The sequence below is a fragment of the Spermophilus citellus genome (assembly GCF_964194105.1).
Source record: "Spermophilus citellus genome assembly, chromosome: 17".
Lineage (NCBI taxonomy): Eukaryota > Metazoa > Chordata > Mammalia > Rodentia > Sciuridae > Spermophilus > Spermophilus citellus.
The window spans coordinates 13,955,500-13,978,681 of NC_138199.1; the positions used below are offsets into that span (position 1 = coordinate 13,955,500).

A 23,182-nucleotide genomic window follows, 5' to 3' on the forward strand; every position below is an offset into this window, starting at 1 on the left:
CTAAGATCAAGATTTTTTTTTTTTTTTTTCCTAGAGGCATAGGAACCTTGCACAGCTAGGCAAGATTGGTATCTAGTTCAGGCTGGCAAGGGACACATTTCCTGTTCCATATAGGAGTATCCTATAGAAAGTATCTCTGAATCTTTCCCTTTTCTCCTGTGGGCTATGGGAATGATAGACTTGAGTGAAGACGGGACAGAATAGGGTTTAGTTGGAGTTGAGCTTAAAGCTACATAATGTAGGTTTTGTGTTCTGACTACCTTAGCATTTTCTGCTCCATGATTGAGTTAAAAACAAATCTCTAAATTCAGACTAATCCTTTTTCAACTCCAAGTGCCATATAGATACTTATCCATCTGACCTTGCTACTGATTTAATATTCATGACTCAGCAAACCTTGGTGTGGTCAAGCAGTGTTTACATTGCTTATAGAACTATAAATTTTGTGGAGGTCCTTTTTCCTCTTTGAGAATTGAGTCCTATTTTAATTTTCTTCCAGGACAGATGGCAGATCTGAGATCTAAGTTATTTTGTAACTATCCCACCAATCCTTCCTTTTCTGTTAGAATGTAATTTTTTTTTTCTTTTAAGTGTACACTTCAAAATGAACTATCTATTCACCTCCTAGGACACAGTTATCCTACTTTCTAGATATTCTAATTCTTATTCATTCTTTTTTTTTTTCTTTTTCTCCTTGGCAGTGCTTGGGATTGAACCCGTAACTCATCCATGCTAGACAAGCATGCTACCACTGAAGTATACTCGCAGCCCTCATTTCCTCTTTTTTTTTTTTTTTTTTTAAATTGGCACTAGGAATTGAACCCAGGTGTGCTTTTTCACTGAGCTACATTTCCAGCTCTTTTTATTTTTTGAGACAGTCTCCCTAAGTTGCTTAGGGCCATGTGAAGTTGCTCAGGCTGGCTTTGAACTTGGCGATCCTCCTGCCTCAGCCTCTCAAGTTGCTGGGATTATAGGTATGTGCCAGTGTACCCAGCCCTCATTCCTTTCTTAATGAATGGGGCATCATCAAATTCGGACTCCTCTTGCTTTTCTCCTAGAAGTCCTTTTTTTTTTGATAGGTCAGGACTAGAATATAGGGTGAAGGTGGGGACTGATTTCGTATTTTTTGATTTGAGAAACAAATACCTAGAAACCTAGAACATTTTTTTCTCTGCCTACCTGGTGCTAGACCCCAGAAGACAAAAACCAGTGTATAGTACGGTCACTGAATCAAGTCATCCTCTGGATCTGGATGGTTTTCTAACAGATTTTGCTCCTGCCCTTATTTGCTTATTTTCGCAGTGAGCATAGAGTGAGCAGGACTTGGAGCTCATTTTCTCCCACTGGTATCCTCAAAGGAAAACAAAAACAAAAACCATTATCAAGGCTAATGGGTAGAATTAAAGAGCAGAGATAGGATTGGAATGTGTAATTGGGAAAAGACCTACTTTTGGAGGATATTTGAAGGAAAAAAGACCTTGAAAGTATAAGGGTGAGTGACATTTATTTTGAACTGCTCAATGATGTGAGGGCTGACCCCATTCTGAGTTTTAGCATTTCGCCTTGGAAATCGTGGTGAAAAAAATATAATACTGTTAACCCTGTGAGCCAACTCCAACATGGTAGAGGAGAATTGGATTAAAGGTAATGGCATAGTGCAAATCTCTTCATAAAAGAGGCAGGCAGGTGATTCTCCTCTGTCTCCTTTCCATTTCCTTTTGTCTCATCCCTAAAATGTTTTGGAATAGGTTACTTTTATCTTGATAACCTATTACGAAGACTTGGAGGTAGGCATTTTGGGTAAAGAATCTGACAAGAGTCAGGTTGACATATTTCTAGAAATTTAGACAAACCCTAATAAAGAGGATAAGAGAGCTGGGTGCAGTGGCATACACCTGTAATCCCAGTGATTCAGGATGTAACTCAGGTAAAGAGCCCCTGGGTTAATCCCTAGTACCAAAAAAAATGACTGGAGATGTAGCTCAGTGGTGAAGGGCCCCTGGGTTTAATTCCCAGTACAAAAATAAAGGGGGTGGGGGTGTGGGAAGACTTATCTCAGAAGTAAGCACATGCTTAACGTGTACAATGCCCTGGGTTCAATTCTCAGCACCACAAAGACAAAATGAAAAAGGGGTAGGAATAAGATATTAGTGGTTGTGGGAAGAAGGCACTTAGGAAGTAACTAAGGAAAGTATTCAGAAGGGAAAAATAACCCAGGAAGATAGTAAGGAGTTAGAGTCCCTCAGAAGACTTGTGTAGAGAGTGGTAGGAGTGACCCAGCAGCTTGGGAGGCTGAGACAGGAGGATCTCGAGTTAAGAGCCAGCTTCAGCAATAGCAAGGTGCTAATCAACTCAAGTGAGACCCTGTTTCTAAATGAAATACAAAATAGGCTGGGGATGTGGCTCAGTGGTCAAGTGCCCCTGAGATCAATCCCAGTACAAATATATATATATATATATATATATGTATGTATGTGTATATATATATATACACATACATATACACACACACACACACATATATGGTGGTAGGAGTGAATATTGTTTCTGAATGAAGAGGATTTATAAGCATTTCTTGAGAAGAGATCATCAGAGAAAGATAAAAATGGTTTAGAAAGAGACCCAGAAGTAGTAATAACTACATGCCTTGGATAATAGTAAGGCTTTAAGAAAGAACTGGGCTCCATAATAAGTTCCTGTCCCTAAATAAAGAAAGGTGGGGCTGGGGATGTGGCTCAAGCGGTAGCACGCTCGCCTGGCATGCGTGCGGCCCGGGTTCGATCCTCGGTACCACATACAGACAGAGATGTTGTGTCCGCCAATAACTAATAAGTAAATAAATATTTTTTAAAAAAAAAGGTGGCTTGTATCAAGAATGAAATTTAAGCTGAGTATGGTAGTGCTACTCCTGTAGTTTTGGCAATTTGGGAGGCTGAGGCAGGAGGATTGCAAGTTTGAGGGTAGCCTCCACAATTTAGCAAGGTCCTATTGCAAAAAATGGCTGGGGATGTTCCTCAATAATAGAGCACACTGGGTTTAATCTTTAGAACTGCTATAAATAAAGGGCTGGGAATGGGCTGGGGATGTGGCTCAAGTGGTAGCGCGCTCGCCTGGGATGCGTGCGGCCCGGGTTCGATCCTCAGCACCACATACCAACAAAGATGTTGTGTCCGCCGAGAACTAAAAAATAAATATTAAAAAAGTTCTCTCTCTCTCTCCCTCTCTCTCTCCTCTCTCACTCTCTCTTTAAAAAAAAAAAAAAAAGGGCTGGGAATGTGACTGTGGTAGTGTGGTTACCTAGCGTGTGTGAGGCCATGGGTTCAATCCCCCAGTACCTCCCAACAAAAAGTTCACCAACTGAGTGGTTTCATATCATTCTATATTAATTTTTTTGACAAAAATGAAAAAGACAGTTTATAGGGAAGGTAGTCTTTTCAACAAATGGTTCTGGAACAACTGGATACCTATAGGTAAAAACTAAAGTTTGATCAATTCTCATTTCAGTACAAAATTTAGCTCAAAACAGATTATAGATCGAAATATAAAACAAAAAACTATACAGATTCCAGAGAAGACATAGAAAACCTGTGTGGTCTTGGATTAAGCAGATTTCTAGAATGAAACCAAAAGTATAGTTAATAAAAGAATAAAATCAAATTGAATTTTGTCAAAATTAGAAATCCCTAATTTTGAATGTGTGAAAAAATAGGGAAGGCAGAAAAATTAGGTTTGGGGTTAAACAGGTAGTTTAGGATTTAGGAGACTGAACATATCCTCTTCAGTGAGGACTGAAAGAGATGGACCAACTACCTGATAATCTCTTTTTCTTTTTCTTTTTTTTTTTTAATTTTAAATATATTTTTGTTGTAGATGAGCATAATACCTTTATTTTTATGTGGTACTGAGGATCGAACCCAGTGCCTCATAACTGTGAGGCAAGCGCTCTACCCCTGAGCCACAACCCCAGCCCCAATCCCTTTTTCTTTTATTAGTGACCTCAAGATGGGGTCTTCTATAGATTTTATTTTCAAATTCAGCAATCATTCTATCATTAAAAAGTCATGTCTTTTAAATCCTAATTTTTTCTTCTGTAAAATTATATTCCTTACTTTGAACTACTCCAGTGTTCTTTTTATACTCCAAGGACCCTGGGCATCAAGAACACCAAGTGTGCTGAGGTCTCTTGCTGTAGGGGAGAGCTGCACCCTTCTCTCAGCAGATCCTGATGTCCTCTAGGTGTTCCAGGATAGCCATATACTGTCTCATGGGATATTCTTAGCCTTGCTGTTGTTGGTATTTTAATTGAACTCTGGCAGGCTGTTCAGCACAACAGGAGGAAGACACAGATAGGGAGGCCCTTGTCAGAGCCAGAGTAGACCACCAGTTTGCAGACTGTTCTGTTGCAGGTGGTACTTCCTCTTCTACTTAGTTTGCATCCTGTTTTATATCTGTATTTTGCCACATATATCTCTTTCCATGCCAATATCATTTTTTTCTCTAACTTACCATTCTCTTCCTAGTACAGCCTTTCTGACCCTGTCTTTAGACTGCTTGTGGCCCCGCCTAAAACTTTAGTTTAAGGGTTTCAAGTGTCTCTGTTCCCCTGATGGCTAAAGTGGTGGTGAAATGTCATTTTATGTTTTGTACATTAAAAAAAAAAATTCTTTCCAGGGCTTTGTGAAGGATGTCCATGAAGACTCCGTCACCATCTTCTTTGAAAACAAGTAAGACCTTGGGAATAGAGAACCCAGCATACTAGGTCCTAGAAGAAGAGTGGAGAAGAGGGGGCGGCTGAGTCTTATGAGGCATATAATAGGTAGGGAAGAGCCAAAGATTTTTGTGGGTAACATATGGATCCCAGGAGAGGAAAGGGCTGAATATTTGGTGACATTGGGGACATTTGCTAGATATTAGCAAGAAGTGGAAGATGGCATCACTATGAAGCAAGGCCTGGAGTTTAGCTTCAATTTACTAGGGAAGGTGGAAGTCACCCAGCTGAGGCAGTAACCCCTTCCTAAAGAAATGGGTGACCACATCAGTTTGAATAGCTTTCATAACACTATTTCTCTTACAGTTGGCAGAGTGAAAGACAGATTCCTTTTGGGGATGTTCGGCTACCACCGCCAGCTGACTATAATAAGGAGATCACAGAAGGGGATGAAGTGGAGGTAAGGGCAGGGAAGAAAAGAAGAACATCACTTTTATTCTCACGATCCTAGGCTCTTCTCTGGTTATTTGGTGCTCTTTTCTCCAGCTCAGCTACCACATCCAGCCATATAGCCTTTGGGGAAGTGATCAGCCAAAATCAGGGAGCTCCCCAGGTTCAGGGGATTAACTTTTCTTCCATTTGTGATAATAGCATCTAAAATCCACTGCTGTTAGATGTGGTAGTATGTGGTAGTATGCTGTTAGGTGTGGTAGTGTAGCCTGTAGTCCTAGCAACTTGGGAAGCTGATGGAAGAGTATTGCTTGAGGATTGCTTAGTCTAGGAGTTCAGGGCCAGAATTGGCAGCATAATCAAGACCCCATCTCTAAAAATTATTAGTAATAATAATAAATAAAAAGTCTAGTGCTTTCTGATTTTTAGTTAGTAATCTCTTCCTCTGATTTACTTTATCCTTGGTTTAGGATGCATCCCAAGTATATTAATGCTTATTCCATTCTTGATGTTTGGGATGGTCTTCAATGTCTGTTTGATTTCCAACTCCTTCAGGTTTATTCTCGAGCCAATGAACAGGAACCTTGTGGCTGGTGGCTGGCCCGTGTGCGGATGATGAAGGGAGATGTGAGTGATTGTAAAGTTTGGAGAACTTTTTGAACGAATGTTTTATTCATTCATGGATAGGTAGCAGATAGATGTTCAGGCCATCTGCAACTTCTTTCTTTCCATCTTACCAGTTTTATGTCATTGAATATGCTGCCTGTGATGCCACCTACAATGAGATTGTCACCCTGGAGCGACTTCGGCCAGTTAACCCCAATCCCCTTGCAACCAAAGGCAGCTTCTTCAAGGTTACCATGGCAGTGCCTGAAGATCTGAGAGAGGCGTGAGTATCAGGGAGGTCAGGAATGGAAGACCTTCTCTGCAGCCCTAATGTCTGTCCTTATTTCTCCCAGGCCCATTCCCATTATTCAGTCTTATCTATTGTTTCCCTGGCCCTCTATAGTTCATTTGGTTCATGTTATTTCCTTGGCCCTCTATAGTTCATGTCCCTTTCATTTCCCATCCCTGTTTTTTAACTGTGGTCTCTTCTCTCTCTGCTTTTTGTCTCCTGAACCTTTTATTGTACTCAATTCTGAATACTTTACTCTTTCTTGCAGCTGCTCCAATGAAAATGTCCATAAAGAATTCAAGAAAGCACTGGGAGCTAATTGCATCTTTCTCAACATCACAAATAGTGAACTCTTTATTCTGGTGAGTTTATTCTGCATGGATTTCATGTAAACCCTTTCAAAAATTTTCTCTTTTTCCTTTTTAGCCTCTTTGGAGAAAGGGAGAAGCCAAATTGTGCTTATATTTATTTGTTAGAAAAATTTATTGCTCCTAACCCTACAGGCACCAAGGCACCAGTAGCCTTAGTTTTCCTTGTGTATAACCCTACTTCCCCCCGCCCCCCACCCCCTGTGTGCTGGGGATCCAACCCAGGGCCTTCTATATATTGGGCACACTCTACCATTGAGCTAGAACTAGAGTTGGGGACTCTATCTTGGATATTTGTATTTTCAAAAATAAGACTGTGTTAGTCAGGTATGGTGGCACATATCTGTAATTCCAGCAGCTTGGAAGGCTGAGATAGCAGGATTGCAAGTTTGAGGGCAGCCTGGGCAACTTAGTGAAACCCTGTTTCAGAGTAAATAAAAAGGTTGGGGATATAGCTCAGTGATAAAGCACCCCTGGGTTTACTCCCCAGTACCAAAGGAAAAAAAAAGAGAGAGAAAAGAAAGAAAAAGAGACTGTATATCTTTTATTATATACTTGCTCCTTGCTTTTTGTCTACAACTAACCCCCTTAGGTACCCAGATAGTTGGTTCTTGTGAGACTAACGTTAGATTTTCCTCTTGCCTACGTTTATTTCTTCTGACCTTTTGCAGGGACTCAGGCATTCTGATTTCTAGCTACTGGCATTTTCCCAGTGTATATGCACAGCTTTAATGACTTCACATTGGTTTCTTCCCAGTCAACCACAGAAGCCCCTGTGAAGCGGGCATCTCTGCTGGGTGATATGCATTTCCGAAGCCTGCGCACCAAACTGCTACTTATGTCCCGAAATGAAGAAGCTACCAAGCACCTAGAGGTAAGTTCTGATCCCCTAATGTTATTTTCCCCTTCCTTTCCTGCCACATTATTGTCTCATGCTCTTGTGTTTATGGAACAAAAAGGCTAAAGTTGTTCCTGTTAACCTGGATCAGCTATTTTATCTCATACTCCTTCAGATGTTAGAGCTCCATCATGTTGTGGTACAGTTATTTTCAAATGTTCTTTTAAGGTAGGAAGTCCAATGATGAAGTGAAATTTTACTTGAAGTGCAGTCAGATAAACACTGTCTAATAAAAGTGCAAAGAGGGTACTGGGCTCAGTGACACATGCCTATAATTCCAGCAATCTGAGAGGCTTAGGCAGGAGGATCGCAAGTACAAGGCCATCCTGGTCAACTTAATGAGACCCTGTCTCAAAATATTAAATACATAAAGGGCTGGAGATGTAACTCAGTGGTAAAGTGTTAAAGTGTCCCTGAGTTGAATCCCTAGTACCACCAAAAAAAAAAAAAGAATCAAAGAAAGAAAGGAGAAAGAAGGGGCTGGGATTGTGGCTCAGCGGTAGAGCGCTTGCCTAGCATGGGCAGGACCCGGGTTCGATCCTCAGCACTACATAAAAATAAAGGCATTGTGTTGTGTCCATCTACACCTAAAAAAATAAATATTAAAAAAAAAAGAAAGAAAGGAGGAAGAAATCCTGATTCTTACCTCTAGCAGTGCCCCCAGATTGCCTCTAATCCAAACTGCCTTGTGAGATCTTTGTGGGATATCTGTGAGAACCACTTGGACACTGGGAACACTGCTAGACTTGGAATCCTATCTTGCTTTGTCAAATAAAGCGTCCTTTGGAAAATCATTTGATTTCAACAAGCTTTCTCTTTTTCATCTATGACAGTGAAATAGTTAGAAAAGAATATTTGTACAAATTTATTTGGTTGGGGTGTTTTGTGGCACTGGGATCCACAAGTGCTCTGGAGATACATATCCAGGCCCTCTATAGATTCTGTTTGTTTGTTTGTTTATTTATTGGTACCAGGGACTGAACTCAGGGACACTTGACCACTGAGCCACATCCTGATCCCTATTTTATTTTATTTAGAGACAGGGTCTCACTGAGTTGCTTACCCCCTCACTTTTGCTAAGGCTGACTTTGAACTTGAGATCCTCCTGTTTCAGCCTCCTAAGCCACTGGGATTACATGTGTGCGCCACCGCTCCCCCCCTCTCTATAGATTTTTAAGTTCTGAAATCCTGTAATCATCAGGTTCCCTTTTCCTAGGTATTATACTGTCTAAATGGTAGAGCGTTTGTGTGTATGTGTGTACACGTGTACATGTACATCTGTTTTCATTTTTCAAGTGAACTGATCCTTTGGGAGGCTTTTCTGTGAACCTGTGCAAATTTTGGATTATGACAATCTTTCACTTTCCAGGAATGTTTCTGAGGGCACTGCCAGTATAAAATTCACCATTATTGTCAGATGATACAAACTTTCTGTTCTGGTTTCCGGTGTGCAGGTTTCCTGGTCATGAAAAGGTAGACTGTTCAGCTCTTCAGGACTTGGCTATATTGATCTGTATAGTAACTTAAATAAGCTTAGTTAGGCATAGGTCCAAAATGTGAAAAATAGGGACATGGGGCTGGGGTTGTGGCTCAGCAGTAGAGCTCTTGCCTAGCACGCATGAGGCACTGGGTTTGATCCTCAGCACCACATAATAAAATAAAGATTATTGTGTACACCTACAACTAAAACAAATATTTTTTTAAAAAAAAGGAAAAATAAAAATATGGACATGTCCTTCTTTTTAAGATATCTTGCCTTTTGTTTGTTGTTATTTCATTTTAAAATTATTTAAAATTCTAACTATACCCAGCTACTCAGGAGGCTGAGGCAGGAGGCTAGCTTGAGTGTAGGAGTTGGTGGCCAGCCTCGTCGACATAGCAAAAAAAAATACATACAGGGCTGGGGATGTGGCTCAAGCGGTAGCGCGCTCGCCTGGCATGCGTGCGGCCCGGGTTCGATCCTCAGCACCACATACCAACAAAGATGCTGTGTCCGCCGAAAACTAAAAAATAAATATTAAAAAAATTCTCTCTCTCCCCCCTCTCTATCTTTAAAAAAAAAAAAAAATACATACATACACGGATATTAACTATGACATATAAGAACTAATACAACAAATGCCTTTATTCCTTTTTTTTTTTAATCAAACAATTTTATTCAAGTTAATGATAAGCAGGGGAAGTGCAAATTCATGAAAAGTCCCATATGTTACATGTTGAAACCGATTTTCACTGTCTTTACTTGTGATGTGTTGAAGGTGGGACCCATTCCTGAATCTTCTTTCTGGTGGTGGAATAAGGTACATACTGTTCTGGAGTGCCACTCACGTTGAACTTATGGTTTGTCCAAATGAATTTTCGAGCAGTAGGTGGTTTTATTGTTGGAGGGTCATCGGTCATACAGTGAAGCCAACGATGCCATTCGGGAGGCACCATGCTTCCATCCACATCCCAGAATGTGTTTTTGCCATTCATTTCAGTAGTATATATAACCCATCGGTGACGGCCAAAAAATTGCTTGTTGTCTTCATAGTATTTGTTTCCATATTTGTCTTCCCCCACTAATGTACCAACTCTCACATCATTTGCTCTGAAGAAAACTCGCAAATAGCCATGGAGACCGCCGTGGCCACTGACCTGCTGCAGCCCGCGTTTCAGGACCTGCAGCAACTCCATGCCTTTATTCCTTAAAGCAGATTATTTTTGGTGCTGGGGATCGAACTTGGGACCCCGAGCATGCTAATCATGTGCTACCACTGAGCTACACCCCCAACGCAATTTAAGAAATAAAATCCTTCTCTATCTTCTCTAGAAGATATTAGTAAGTCATGGATCTTCTCCTCTTCCTCCAAAACTTAGTAAAATTTTGAACACCCCACTAAGTGTCTTGTCCCAGTTCTCTCTTGTGCCTAGTGTGCTCCTTGCAATAATTCCACCCTGTCCATCTTAGAAGTAAGAAATGGTGTATTGTGATCTTTCAGTGGCCCGGTCAGTTGTTTTCACTACTAGGTGCATTCTACCTTGACTCAACTTTTCCAGAAAACTTTTGAACCTTTCTTATCTTCTTGACCCTGAACCCAGGGATCCCTCTAAAGGCTGGTTGAGAAATAAAGTAGAACTGTGGTATTCCATAGGCTCATTTTCTGCTTTTCTTAACCCCTTTATACTCATCTTGTTGAATTTTGGGAAGAATGGTTATTTGTTTGGTTAAGGTAAGAATTTCTTACACTTGTCGGTACCTTGGGAAAAGAACTTTCACATCAACCTTGTTTGATGCTCTTGGTAGTCTTGAGAATGAGGTAGGGTCAGTTGCAATCACTTAGCAGGTGACAGACCAGAGGCACAATGTGTATTTTGTTCAGGATCACACAACCCTATTGATAGTGTTAAAGCCAAATCCAGAACTTTGGTGACTCCAGCCCATACTCTGCCCTTATTACACCATCCTCCTCCTCCCTACCCCATTGGTATTTAAAAGTTTCTACAGGGGCTGGGGATGTGGCTCAAGCAGTAGCGTGCTCACCTGGCATGCGTGTGGCCCGGGTTCGATCCTCAGCACCACATACAAAGATGTTGTGTCCGCTGAAAACTAAAAAAAATAAATAAATATTAAAAAAATTCTCTCTTTCTTTAGGAAAAAAAAAGCAGCTTCTAAAACAATGTGTAAAGTGTAATCCCATTCTTTAAAAAAAAAAAAATAAAAGTTTCTACATTTTGTACAAAAGTCTTAGTGGAGAGCAGACTCCAGGGTGGTTCTGGCTTTCTTATTTGGTACGGGGGATTGAACCCCGGGCGTTTAACCACTGAGCAACAACTCCAGCCCCTTTTAAAAAATATTTTATTTAGAGACTTTTTATTTTATTTAGGTTCTTACTAAGTTGTTTAGGGCTTCTAAGTTGCTGAGGCTGGTTTTGAACTCAAGATCATCCTATCTCAGCATCCTGAGCTGCTGGGATTACAGGCGTGCACCACTGCACCTGGCTCACCACCATGATTCTTACAATGTCTTTTCTTCTCAGACAAGCAAGCAGTTGGCAGCAGCATTCCAGGAGGAATTTACGGTGCGAGAGGACTTGATGGGTCTGGCAATTGGGACTCATGGTGCCAATATCCAGCAGGCCCGAAAAGTACCTGGGGTGACGGCCATTGAGTTGGGTGAAGAGACTTGCACTTTTCGCATCTATGGGGAGGTTAGCAAAAGATCTCTATCTTCAGGATCTTAGGTTATAGAGGGAAGGGAGGCTAACAAACAAACCTGAGTTATGGTGCACTTTTTCCTTGCCTTTGGTGGTAGCCAGTTTCCCCAAAATCATTGGAGATAATTGTTGGAGATCCAGGTCCTTGGTTTTAGTAACATCTCTCTACTTTTCTTCCATAGACTCCTGAGGCATGCCGACAGGCCCGAAGCTACCTAGAGTTTTCTGAGGACTCTGTGCAAGTGCCCAGGAACCTGGTTGGTGAGTTTGGGTATATGTGTAGAAGAGAATAGAATAGAAAGCTGGTGCAGCTTTCTATGGGGGTGTTGCTGAGTTGCAGAGTACTTGCCTAGCATGTATGAGGCCCTGGGTTTAATCACAGTGTGGTGGTGGGGAGAAAGTTGAGTGCAGTGACACCTACTTGGGAAGGTGAGGTGGGCTGATTGCTTGAGCCAAGAAGTTTGAAATCAGCCAGGTTATTAATAGAGTGATTCCCAGTCTCAAGGGGGGAAAAAAAAGCATTAGGGGCTCAGATATGGGATTCTCATAAGTGTCTATTTCCTTTAAAAGGAAAAAAGAAAACAGAAAAAGGCCTAATTACTCCTTTACCCTTTCAGGCAAAGTGATTGGAAAGAATGGGAAAGTGATCCAGGAGATTGTGGATAAATCTGGTGTGGTGAGGGTTCGTGTGGAAGGTGATAATGACAAGAAGAACCCCAGAGAGGAGGTATGTGCAACTAGGCCTAGAGATTGGTTTCCAGAAGTAGGAGGGATTATTTTTTGAGGGTTTGTTATTTGCAGAGGGTGGAACACAAATTTTTGTTTACCCCTAGTAGAATTTGATCTCATTGGGTGGGCTCCCCTGGGAGACCAGGTGGGGTTAATATTTGTGTTCTGCTCTCCTTTCTGATCCATCTTTCCTTCTCTCTGCTCTCCAGGGAATGGTTCCCTTCATATTTGTTGGCACCCGAGAGAATATTAGCAATGCCCAGGCTCTGCTGGAGTATCACCTCTCCTACCTGCAGGTAGTCATGCTGAAAGCCCAGGAAAGGAGCAGATTGCGTACAGCAAGGGGCAGGGAAGGAGTTCTGAAGGATAAGCTTCAGAATTGGGGTTCCCCATCTGTCATTTTTCATTCTTAGTACTGGGGATTTAACCTAGGACTATTCTACCACTGTGACACATCCCAAGCCTTTTATACATTTTTCATTCTGAGACAGGGTCTCACTAGGTTGCTCAGCTGGCCTTGAACTTGGTGATCCTCCTGCTTGGCCTCCCATGTTGCTGGGATTATAGTCATGTGCCACCATATCCAGCTTCCAGCCTTTTTTTATTATTTATTTAAGTACTGGGGATTGGGCTGGGGGTGTGGCTCAAGCGGTAGCGCGCTCACCTGGCATGCGTGCGGCCCGGGTTCGATCCTCAGCACCACATACCAACAAAGATGTTGTGTCCGCCGAGAACTAAAAAATAAATATTAAAAATTCTCTCTCTCTCTCTCTCTCTCTCTCTCTCTCTCTCTCCTCTTAAAAAAAAAAATGGGAAAAGTAGAGGTTATAATGGGGGTTTTGGTAGACAGGAGGATAAGGGATTTGGGGAATCCCTGAAAATATTTAAAAAAAAAAAAAAGTACTGGGGATTGATCCCAGGGCACTGTGATCCTAGTCCTTTTTATTTTTTATTTTGACACAGTTTTGCTAAGCTCTTGAGACTGACCTTGAACTTGCAATCTTCCTGTCTCAGCCTTCCCAGTTGCTGGGATTACAGGCATGTGTCACTGTCTACAAAGACCCAGTTTGTAGAACAAGAACCATTGGTGGAAATTTTGACTGTGGGGTTAGATTCCCAAATTTTCCTTATTCAGCCAGTATCTTCTTTCTCTTTGCATTCCTGAGAGCTTAGCTATGTAGGAGAAGCATGAAAAAGGGGAATTGTCCACTGATCTGTTTCCTTCTTCCATTTCATCTTCCATCTTCTTCCCAATCAGGAGGTGGAGCAGCTTCGCTTGGAGAGGTTGCAAATTGATGAACAGCTTCGCCAGATTGGGCTGGGCTTTCGCCCTCCTGGGAGTGGACGGGGAGGCAGCAGTGATAAAGCTGGCTATACCACTGACGAGAGCTCCTCCTCCTCTCTGCATACAACAAGAACCTATGGTGGCAGCTATGGGGGCCGGGGCAGAGGCCGCAGGACCGGGGGTCCTGCCTATGGTAAGGCACATGTGGGTCCAGTGGGGAGAGGCAGTGGGCTGGGTAGAAACTTGGAGAAAGTCATGATAAGAGATGATTGGCTGGGGGGCTTGTGAGGGAGAGGAAGAACTGGATCTTGGGGTGGGATGAATGGCCCTGAATAGATGTCACTGTGTTCTTCAGGCCCCAGCTCAGATCCTTCCACAGCTTCTGAAACTGAATCAGAGAAGAGAGAGGAGCCCAGCCGAGCTGGGCCTGGTGACCGGGATCCCCCAACCCGGGGGGAAGAAAGCCGGAGGCGGCCGATTGGGGGCCGGGGTAGAGGACCCCCACCTGCTCCCCGGCCCACCTCAAGATACAACTCTTCATCTATTAGCTCAGGTACCACAGGGTTGGTGTCATGAATGTAGGCCAAAAGGAAAGACAAATTTCACCTGACTCCTCATTCCTTTCCTTTCTCTGACCAGTGCTGAAAGATCCAGATAGTAATCCTTACAGCCTACTGGACACATCAGAACCAGAGCCCCCGGTTGATTCAGAGCCTGGGGAACCACCCCCAGCAAGTGCCAGGCGTCGCCGCTCCCGTCGCCGCCGCACTGACGAAGACAGGACTGTCATGGATGGAGGCTTGGAGTCTGATGGGCCCAACATGACAGAGAATGGCCTGGGTGAGGGGCCTGAGAAGTCAGAGATGGGGTGGAATGAGGGATGGGAGAATGGTTGTATGATTTGTTCTCCTGTACCCCACAGAAGAAGAATCAAGACCCCAACGTCGTAATCGCAGCCGTCGCCGCCGCAACCGTGGTAACCGGACTGATGGGTCTATTAGTGGAGACCGCCAGCCAGGTCAGCAGGCACTGCAGGCCAGTAGCCCTCCTAGAGCATAGAATGGGCACATCCTGCCCTGTGTGAAGATCAGGGTTGGGTTTAGTGGGAATCCTGGGGTTGAATACCCAAGTTCCTTCTGAAACTTGATATTCTGCCTTTCCCAGTGACTGTGGCTGACTATATCTCACGAGCAGAATCCCAGAGCCGCCAGCGGCCACCATTGGAACGCGCTAAACCCTCAGAGGATTCTCTTTCAGGACAGAAGGTAGGCAAGCCAGATGCAGCTTACCCCCACTCTTTTTTATTCTAGAGCGGGGACACACAAAATTTCCCCCCCAAAAATCTCTTAATTTCTGAGGTGTCTGTGTCTGATGGAGTTTAGGCTGCATTGAGAATAGGGCAGAGTTGGAACAGAACAGAGAGGAAAGTATGGCTTGAGATGAGTGAAAAGAGTGAAGATGGGGAACCAGCCCCTGGTGTGTGGAGGGCTTAGTGGGAGGGGATGCCTATACCTGGACTTCTACTGACCATCTGCTTTCCTTTCTGTTCATTTTCTTCCCTACTTCCCCCTCAGGGTGACTCTGTCAGCAAGCTTCCTAAGGGCCCCTCAGAGAATGGGGAGCTCTCTGCCCCCCTGGAGTTGGGTAGTTTGGTGAATGGGGTTTCATAAAACCTCCAGCCTGCATCCCTCCCTTCTCCATCTCGCTTGCTGCCCACCACCATGGCCCTCACTGGCCCAACTGACCTGCGCTGGAGCTGCTCTTATCTAGGGGGGAGGGGGGTGGCACAGCAGCTTGGGTCCCCCCCAACCTCCAGGAGCTAGTGGAGGGGTGTGTAACAGGGTCATACCCCCTCCCTCTTGTCCACCCTACCCCCAGGGTGAGGGGAGCCTCCCCTTCCTCATCAGACTGGATGTGCCTTTATCCTCTAATGCCCCAACCTCTGAACACCCCCATTCTCCGCCTGTTGGTGGGGGTGCTCCTTGACCCACCCAGATTTGACATTTCAGGGGGCTCCCCTGCTATCCCTCCTCCCATCCTGTACCCCCATTTCTGGGGCCTCATCACTGTGGAAGACGGGGATAGTAAGGGTATCTGTGGGTGGGAGGCATGGGGAAGGTTTTGGAGTAGAACCAGGGGTATGTATGAAGAGGGGGTGACAAGGTCCCCCAGAGGGAGGGGGGACCAACCTTGTCTGGTGGATGAGAAGGCGTATTTATTTTTCACTGTACAGTATTTAAAAAGAGAATAAAAAAAAAAAAATCCAAACGGCTCTGTCTCCTATGTGTTCCTTGTCCAGAGTTTGGGTTCATTTGATTCTCTAGTACAGACCTGCCTTGGTCCCTGGCTCTTATTCTCTATTCCTTTACAGTTGGTTTCTCATTCCAATTTCTAGCATTCCTAAATTCCCCAGCCCCAAGGTACCCTCCTGGTCCAAGGGGGTGGCTCAAGGTGCTGCTCCCTTCCCCCCTGAAAGCTGGTAGAGGGAGTTGGGCCACTCCTGTGTCCTGAGTCACGGTGCGGGCTAGGCAGGGCTGTTCTGCTCAGAGCTGGAGCTGTTCCTGTTCCTGCTAGGAGCTGAGAGCCAGGGTAGGCTGCTTAATCCGATTACCTGAGGCCCAGGGCATGGGCTGGGCGCTAGGCAGAGTGGGGCGCCTCTGGAACTCGGGTGCAACCCTCCTTGCTAGCTGGTCTTTTGCACTGGCTCCAGCGGGTATACCTCTCAGCTCTTGGGAGCTATCCCGGGTTTCCTTCCCACCCCCAACTTCATCTGGTTTTGAGGATAAAACTTGCTGTAATTCAGTAGCAGTGAAGAAATCTGGGGGCTGGAAATGGGAGGGCTTGAGTTTTCTCACCTGGAGAAAAGAGTTGAATCATCACCCAAGCACCTGCTGGAATGACTCAGGAAACAAAAATGGCCTACCTCCCTTTGACTGCCTGACTTTCTTGCCCCAGGGGCAGGTCAGGGTTTGAGGAGAAATAGGCATCAGAAAAGGGATTTGGGTGGGGAGTGGGACTTCCCAAGTTTCTCTAAGCATAACTCTGACCCTGAGGGTTTCTGATGCCCAGAGCACTTGACCCCATTGTGGAAATGAATTGACTTCAAATTGTCAGTGCTTAAAAAGGGAGGGGAGGTGATTTGTAGAACTGGGGCTGGAAGGCCTGACATCTAGGCCTTGGGTGGGGAGTGGGGTGTGGTGCCCAGAGGGTAGGTATTGGAGCTGGGAAGAAAAGGACACCTGGGTTTGCCTAATGGAGGGGGATGTTGGTACGGCCTCTGGGAGGGATTGGGGAGGAGTCAGCTTTAAAAGCTGTTCCTGAACCTGGCCTGGGAGACATACGGCTGAGTGCAGGTGGGATAGGTCTGCAGCACCTCGGCCTCCTGTGTCTGGTAGCTGACAACTACAGAGCAAAGGTTTACTACCTCCACCCTAATACCGGACCTTCATTGCAGAGGGTAAGGGAAAAGGAACTGGGAGGTGGGGGACTTGGAAGCAAAAAGGAAAGTAGAGCAATTCTCCAGTATAAGGGTGCCAAAACCAGTGGATTGTGTGCTTGACTCCCGAAAGTGTGCCAACTTGGGAGCAAAAGCTCCATTTCCAGGACTTCGGAGTGGGGAGTAATATCTATCTCGTTAAAGGACTCGAGTTTCTTCATCACGACTTACGATAGAGAAGACACTTCCATTTAAGGGTCTTACCTTTATTTTGAGAGGGCATTCAAGACACCCTCTCAAGGTTTCCCCTGAACCCATGGCACTGCCCTGCTCTTCACAGGCCCAGGCCTGGAGCCTGGAGCCTCCCGCATGCAAGACCTCTACCATCTCTGCTACCTCCTCGTCCTCAGGACCTCAGGAGCGAGAGGTTGCCAAGAGTCCTTTGGTGTCCGCGAGTCTTCCCTTGGAGAAGGTGAAGCGGCCCATGAATGCGTTCATGGTGTGGAGCTCCGCTCAGCGCCGCCAGATGGCGCAGCAGAACCCCAAGATGCACAACTCTGAGATTTCCAAGCGCCTGGGTGCACAGTGGAAGCTGCTGGGTGAGGACGAGAAGCGGCCCTTCGTGGAGGAGGCCAAGCGGCTGCGCGCCAGACACCTGCGTGACTACCCCGACTATAAGTACCGACCTCGGCGGAAAACCAAAAGTTCTAGCACTGGCAATGCCCACTTCAGCCCTGGAGGCAGTGGCCTGGCCTGTGGGGTCCCACTCTGGGGGCCGGGTTACACAGCCACCCAAGGGAGCAGAGGCTTTGGGTACCAGCCCCCCAACTACTCAACAGCCTACCTGACTGGCAACTATAGGTAAGTGCCTGGGAAGTGGGTCGAAGAGCCTTGCAAACCCCTCTTAGGGCCTGGGTCAGGGCAAATGCCAGAGGGCTCTACTGGAGGCGCTTATCCCAGCAAAGGCCACTCCCCTTAGAAGGCTGTGTGTCTCCTGTGAGTAAAGTGTGGGTGGGAGCGTCCTGGTGGCTGGGGTTTTTGCTGGGGGCCTTATCCATGTCACCTTGGAGGTGGTGGTGGCTTTGCAGGGGCAAGTGACAGACCTTTGGATGTGATGGTGTTATCATTATCAGAATGCCCCATTTCCCCCTGCTTCTGGCCGGTATGTGACCCGGCTTCCTCTCCCAGCCCCCAGGGCAAGGAGAGGCCAAACCTAACCTGCCGCTTCCTGGCCTGCTGCCCCCAAAAAGGAAAACAGCCACACAGCACGCAAACCGGCTTGTGAGCATGCCCCAACAGGGCTGCACTGCTCTATAAGCCATCCTAGGTTCTGGTTCCATGCCTGCTGAACCCAGAATGGCTGAATGGGTGGCAAGCTCTACTCTGTCTGCTCACAACTGGTCAGACTGGTCCCCACATAAGAGTTATGGACACTGCCCAGACCCTCCAACCAGGGAAGCAAACTCTAATCCCTGCCCCCCATTTCTCTTTACAGCTCTCCCCATTGTAGACCGGAGACCCCCTCGCCAAGTTCTCTCCCACAGAGTGACCCTAGGCTCCAGGGGGAGCTGCTACCTCCCTATAGCCCCTACCTACCCCCAGGTTCTCCCACTCCATACAATCCTGGTGCCATGCCCCTGACCCACCTGTAACTCGCATGGACACACACCTCCCATAAGGGCTGCATTCTCCTTTCCTCCAATCCAGAACAATTCCCTCCCTACCCACAGGCTGCAAACCTTTTCCTGGGTTGGACTACAGTTCAGAGATTTGCAGTTGTCCCAGAAAAGCAGAAGCAAAACCACACTTAACACAGTTTTGTATGATGTATGATTAAATGACTTCTCTGTCTTTATTGTTCCATTTGTGCTCCTCTCACTATAGCAGGAACCAGTGCCATCTCCACTCCCTTCCGCCTGGACCTGCCAGAGCAGGAACCTCCTCACCCCACCCTGGGGCCCTGCCTGAGTCATTCTGTCCCCCTTCCCCCACCCCAGCACTGGGGTCTAAGAAGTAGTCCAAGCCAGGCTGGGGGAGGGAAAAGGCCCAGCCACAAGCCCCCAGTTCCCTTCATCCCACTGTTCAGGTTCTGTCCTCTAGGGCCAGAAGGGAAGAGGGTTGGTGGGAGGGCAGGGCGAGACATTTGCCCCATAAGGAAACAGCTAGAAACTGTTGCTAAAGAAACAATCTCAGCCAATTAAAAAGATGACTGAATAGCACATGTACAAGATTTGGAATGGTACTTTAATATCAAAATGTCAGCATGAGAGACTACCACTGTCCTCTTTTTTCTAAAGATCTGGTTTCCACTACCTGTTTTCACTGAAAACAGACTCTGGCTCAGGAAGTTGCAACTGCAAAGGAATGGAAAATGATTAAAAGTCACATCAACAGACTAGCTCACATGGGGAGAACCCTGAGGTTGGGTGGATGGGTGGAAACACAAAATGACTCCCAACTCAAACAGCTGGCTCAACCCTATTCCTCCTTTTTCTTCTTGTGGGGAGGTTTTGCGTTCCAGTAGAAGAGGACCTGGGCAGCAATGAGGCCATTGCAGAGGGAGGAGATCATAAAGATTCCAGCCATGAGAAGGTCTCCAGTTTCCTGGTTGTAAAGGACAGAGAAGGCCACCCTTCAGCATAAATCAAGAAAGGTTCCCCTAAGGACAAAAGCCTCAGGGGGCAACATAAGTCTTCAATGGAGAAGGGTAGATGAGGTTAGAGTGCCCTCTGGAGGGCAGAAAGTGCACTTACCTGAATGGAAGTGAATATTCGGGCCAGGGAACCCCCAAACAGTAGAAAGACTGTGATGGCTGAGAGCTGGCCTGTGTGCCCATTGTGGTAGTTGGTGGCTGCCTGGAGCAGCTAAGGGAGGTAGTCAAGACTGTTGGTTCTGTCACCTGAACTATTTCCCATGTTCCTGTCACTGATTTCTCCATTCCCCTCAGTGTGACACCCCACATTTCTACCCTGCCCTTAACCTGCCCCCCACCCGCCAAGGCCTTATTCCCAGTACCCACCTTTCCCACCACCACAGCAGGTACATTGGAAGCCTGGAGTAGGGTAATCACTACCAAGGGTGTGAGTGGTGACAACAGGACCAGCAGGACCAGTGCATAACAGGCTAGGAAAGCTACTCCTGGGGGTGGAGGAAACAAGGAGTCATCATCGACCTCTGTGCATCCTTCAGTTTCCCCAGGCTTATAACCAGTAGGGTTCCCAAGAGTTGCAGCCTATTCCTGGCAAATTCCCAGCACCTTTCACAGTCTGTCCTCTGTAGTGCATGATCAGGAAGCAGATGGTGATCGTCTGGAGCATCAGGAACAGGGCTTCACCCCAAGAGCTGCAGAGTCAAGAGTTGGGAGGAAGAAAGGAGGGCCTAGAAAGAGGCAGGGAAGACCTCCATGGCCCATCCATCTAGGGACACAATTCTCTGATTACTTTGTCCTCTACAATCCCATCTCATTTGGAATCCTGGGCATTCTTGTGATGCTCACTTTTCTCTCATCACCTCCGTGGGTGATAACTAGATTTTTGGAAGGATTTCAGCCTTTCTACCCCTTTGCCTTCCTCATCTTAACTCCCACTAGAGCTGTGGGCAATTACCCTTGGGGATGAATGATGGACCCCTCACCTGAAGGGGAAGTTGTTGGTGATGCTGTAGACCATGGTCCCAGTCAGTGCCACTAGCTCCAGCATTACTGACTGGAGACTCAGCCCTTCTGCACTCTTGGCTCTCAGGATTTTAAATACCTGGGGCAGCTTTACTGAGGAAAGGATAAGAAGGGCAGAGTTGAGAAGCCTCCACCCCTTGGTAGCATGATACAATAGCTACAGAATAGACTGGGAAGCACAGTTAACCCCACTTCCAGTTAGGGGACCCATGCAGTTTATACCTTTCAGCACCTCCACCCCAACCTTGACAGCAGTTAGGATACATACCAAGAAGTGACCCAGCCACAATGGCCAGCCCAAGGCCTTTGCTGAGAAGAATTTTGAGACAGGGAACTGAGAAAAGAAAAAAAAAGATGCAGAGAAGTCCTCTGGAACTCAAGTCCAAGGAGGGCTCCAGTGGGCTGTCTCCTTCCCCACCCCTCACCTTCACATATCCAAAAAATAAGTTTGATCTGGAGATGAGGAGGCAAACAAAAAAGGCAAAGGATTGGAAAATGCTCCAAACCATTTCCTATTTGGACTAGGGACTTTCCAAAACAGCTTCTACCATAACACCTTCCCTCCCACCAGTTTTTCATTCTCTTTCTACAAATTAACAGCTAAACTCCTCAGCTTGATTTCCAAGGATCTCCATTGCTTTTATTTATTTTTATGTGGGGCTGAGGATAGAACCCAGGGCCTCCCATGTGCTAGGTGAGCACTCTCCCCCGAGCAACAACTCCGGCCCCATATACCCACTGATTCTCGAACCCTGATTATTCCTGACCACCCTTCCTAGGCCTAACTTTATACCCTAGCTATACACAACTTCTCTAGCACTGAAGTCTTCCCCCAGGAGCTTGGTCCAGCGGGATTCATTCTTTTGGTGCGGGGATTGAACCCAGGGGCTCTTAGCTACTGAGTCACATCCCAAACCTCTTTTAAAATATTTTATTTAGAGTCAGGGTCCCGCTGAGTTGCTTAGGGTCTCGCTAAATTGCTGAGGCTGGCTTGGAACTCGCGATCTTCCTGCCTCAGCCTCCCCAGTCGCTGGGATTACAATCTCACTGATCCTGAGTGCACTTAGCACAATGTCCTGCAAGCACTAGGGAGGTTCCATGAACTGACAGGAGCAGATTTAGAAAGCTTCCCAGAAGGGAAGGCTGAAAGGAGAGTAACTGGGGTGCCAGGAGCCTTTGGGTGCTGAAGACCTGATTCATCATAAACTTTGAATTGAGTTAACCCTGCCAACGACCTAATAAAGTCTTAAGTTATTTGGTCACATTTTTATTTTGTTTTGTAAAATGTAAGTTTTCTCATCTTTCCTTGTCGCTAAAGCACTAGCTTCATAAAGTACTTTTTATGGAGATTCTCCCGATTGCCCAAATATGCGCCTTCCCTCCACAGAATCCCAGACACTTCCGCCCCTTTCAGAAGCGCCTTCCGCCCAACTCGCAGTGGCAGGAGCTACCGCCGTCACTTAGTCGCCAGTCAGGTCCCACCTACGGGTTGAGGTCGCTCGAGCAAGACTTTCACTGGAAGCCGAATAAAACTCACCATGAAGCAAGTCCCATTGGACGAAAAGCTGATCGTAGCATTCCTCGGGTAAAAAAATCGGCACCAGCACTCGCTTGAGTGGCCCGTCTGCCTCTGCCGCCATGTTGGAAAACCAGCTTCCGCCAGTCTCCGTAGCCCGCCATTATACAGTGCGCATGCGTGCTCAGGCACTCCGCCTCGACGAAGCTGCACCGCCCCCTATTCCCGGCTCTTTCTCACGGCTTCAGCTTCAGCCGCGTAAAATAGGGCTAGTTCAAAGACCACGTTTCGGAGTGTTTTAAAGCGTGCGGAAGCTATACGCCTGCGCAGTTAGACCTTCCGCGTCTTTGTTTATGCTTCCAATTTGGAAGCCAGATTTATCACCGCCCCCCCCCCCGCCTCAGACGCCATCTTGTCTTCTCCCTGCCAACTTTATATTGTTCAAAGTTAACAGGAAAGGAATGATTCTCCAAAATGGCGTTGGGCGGGGCGCTATACCTTTATATTCCCCTTTCTCTTTAGATCTCCACAGGCAATGGCGCCGGCAAGAGCAGGCCAGTCGGAGCCCCATGTTTCTCCGTCTTGTGGGCCGGGTCCCAGGGACCGCTGGGTCCGGAACAATAAAGAGGAAGGAGCATGGGGGCGAGGGGCGGGGGAAGAGCCTAGTTGAGAGAGGGCAACCCCTGAGCCACCACGCGAGGCTCTGAGGTGGCAGCCTTCAGGAAACCTAGTAAGGGATGGTCCGAGGGTGCACTATGGGCTGGGCAAGGATTTCAGCAAGAATGATTGGATCCAGCATCTGTCTGGGAAAAGCATATATTGGGACTACCCTTGCAGGGGCCCTGCTCTCTGCTACCCAGCACCCGGACGCTGGTTGATGCAGTTCTTTGCTTACCTACCCCTGGACACAATGACAGGGAATTTTTTCTTACGAGCCACTTGTACTGCTTTGGAAGTGAAATTACAGTCACTTACGCGTTGCTTTGGCTATCTGCTGTACCTGTAATTGTACATGAGGACCAGGAATA

The 23,182-nt window shown here is 46.2% G+C and overlaps 4 protein-coding genes across 8 annotated transcripts in view; 2 read left to right on the forward strand and 2 right to left on the reverse strand.

Moving 5' to 3' along the window:
• The window catches only part of FXR2 (FMR1 autosomal homolog 2), an 18,138-nt gene extending 2,685 nt beyond the window's left edge, over positions 1-15,453 (forward strand). The window contains exons 2-17 of the mRNA XM_081271681.1: positions 4,672-4,724; positions 5,075-5,168; positions 5,714-5,785; positions 5,899-6,047; positions 6,322-6,415; positions 7,179-7,295; positions 11,339-11,509; positions 11,698-11,776; positions 12,133-12,242; positions 12,454-12,540; positions 13,503-13,722; positions 13,885-14,082; positions 14,169-14,369; positions 14,452-14,547; positions 14,694-14,794; positions 15,104-15,453. Of these exons, the coding sequence (XP_081127807.1) occupies positions 4,672-4,724; positions 5,075-5,168; positions 5,714-5,785; positions 5,899-6,047; positions 6,322-6,415; positions 7,179-7,295; positions 11,339-11,509; positions 11,698-11,776; positions 12,133-12,242; positions 12,454-12,540; positions 13,503-13,722; positions 13,885-14,082; positions 14,169-14,369; positions 14,452-14,547; positions 14,694-14,794; positions 15,104-15,199 (1,938 nt within the window). The 3' untranslated portion in view covers positions 15,200-15,453. The remainder of the gene's footprint in view (positions 1-4,671; positions 4,725-5,074; positions 5,169-5,713; positions 5,786-5,898; positions 6,048-6,321; positions 6,416-7,178; positions 7,296-11,338; positions 11,510-11,697; positions 11,777-12,132; positions 12,243-12,453; positions 12,541-13,502; positions 13,723-13,884; positions 14,083-14,168; positions 14,370-14,451; positions 14,548-14,693; positions 14,795-15,103) is intronic.
• LOC308636274 (NADH dehydrogenase [ubiquinone] 1 alpha subcomplex subunit 12-like) lies at positions 9,451-10,014 on the reverse strand. The gene has a single exon (XM_081271685.1). The coding sequence runs from the start codon at positions 9,993-9,995 to the stop codon at positions 9,558-9,560; it is 438 nt and encodes a 145-aa protein (XP_081127811.1). The 5' UTR covers positions 9,996-10,014; the 3' UTR covers positions 9,451-9,557.
• Positions 15,454-17,146: 1,693 nt separating the features above from the next.
• Positions 17,147-18,760, forward strand: SOX15 (SRY-box transcription factor 15). The gene is made up of 2 exons (XM_081272441.1): positions 17,147-17,826; positions 18,461-18,760. The coding sequence occupies exons 1-2, from the start codon at positions 17,282-17,284 to the stop codon at positions 18,615-18,617; spliced, it is 702 nt and encodes a 233-aa protein (XP_081128567.1). The 5' UTR covers positions 17,147-17,281; the 3' UTR covers positions 18,618-18,760.
• Positions 18,761-18,816: 56 nt separating this feature from the next.
• MPDU1 (mannose-P-dolichol utilization defect 1) lies at positions 18,817-23,169 on the reverse strand (the record flags this gene model as incomplete). Of its 5 annotated transcripts, XM_081272436.1 has the most annotated exons (7): positions 22,176-23,074; positions 20,907-20,972; positions 20,599-20,731; positions 20,222-20,307; positions 19,985-20,103; positions 19,719-19,829; positions 18,845-19,569 (listed from the first exon to the last, which is right to left on the reverse strand). In XM_081272436.1, exons 1-7 carry the CDS (start codon positions 22,276-22,278, stop codon positions 19,444-19,446), a joined length of 744 nt encoding a protein of 247 aa, XP_081128562.1. In that variant the 5' UTR covers positions 22,279-23,074. The 5 variants fall into 5 exon arrangements, with proteins under 5 accessions (XP_081128563.1, XP_081128564.1, XP_081128565.1 ...); XM_081272437.1 differs by lacking the exon at positions 20,599-20,731 and having other exon boundaries at positions 18,817-19,569; positions 22,176-23,142; XM_081272438.1 differs by lacking the exon at positions 20,599-20,731 and having other exon boundaries at positions 18,817-19,569; positions 20,222-20,343; positions 22,176-22,234.
• Positions 23,170-23,182: the final 13 nt, after the last annotated feature.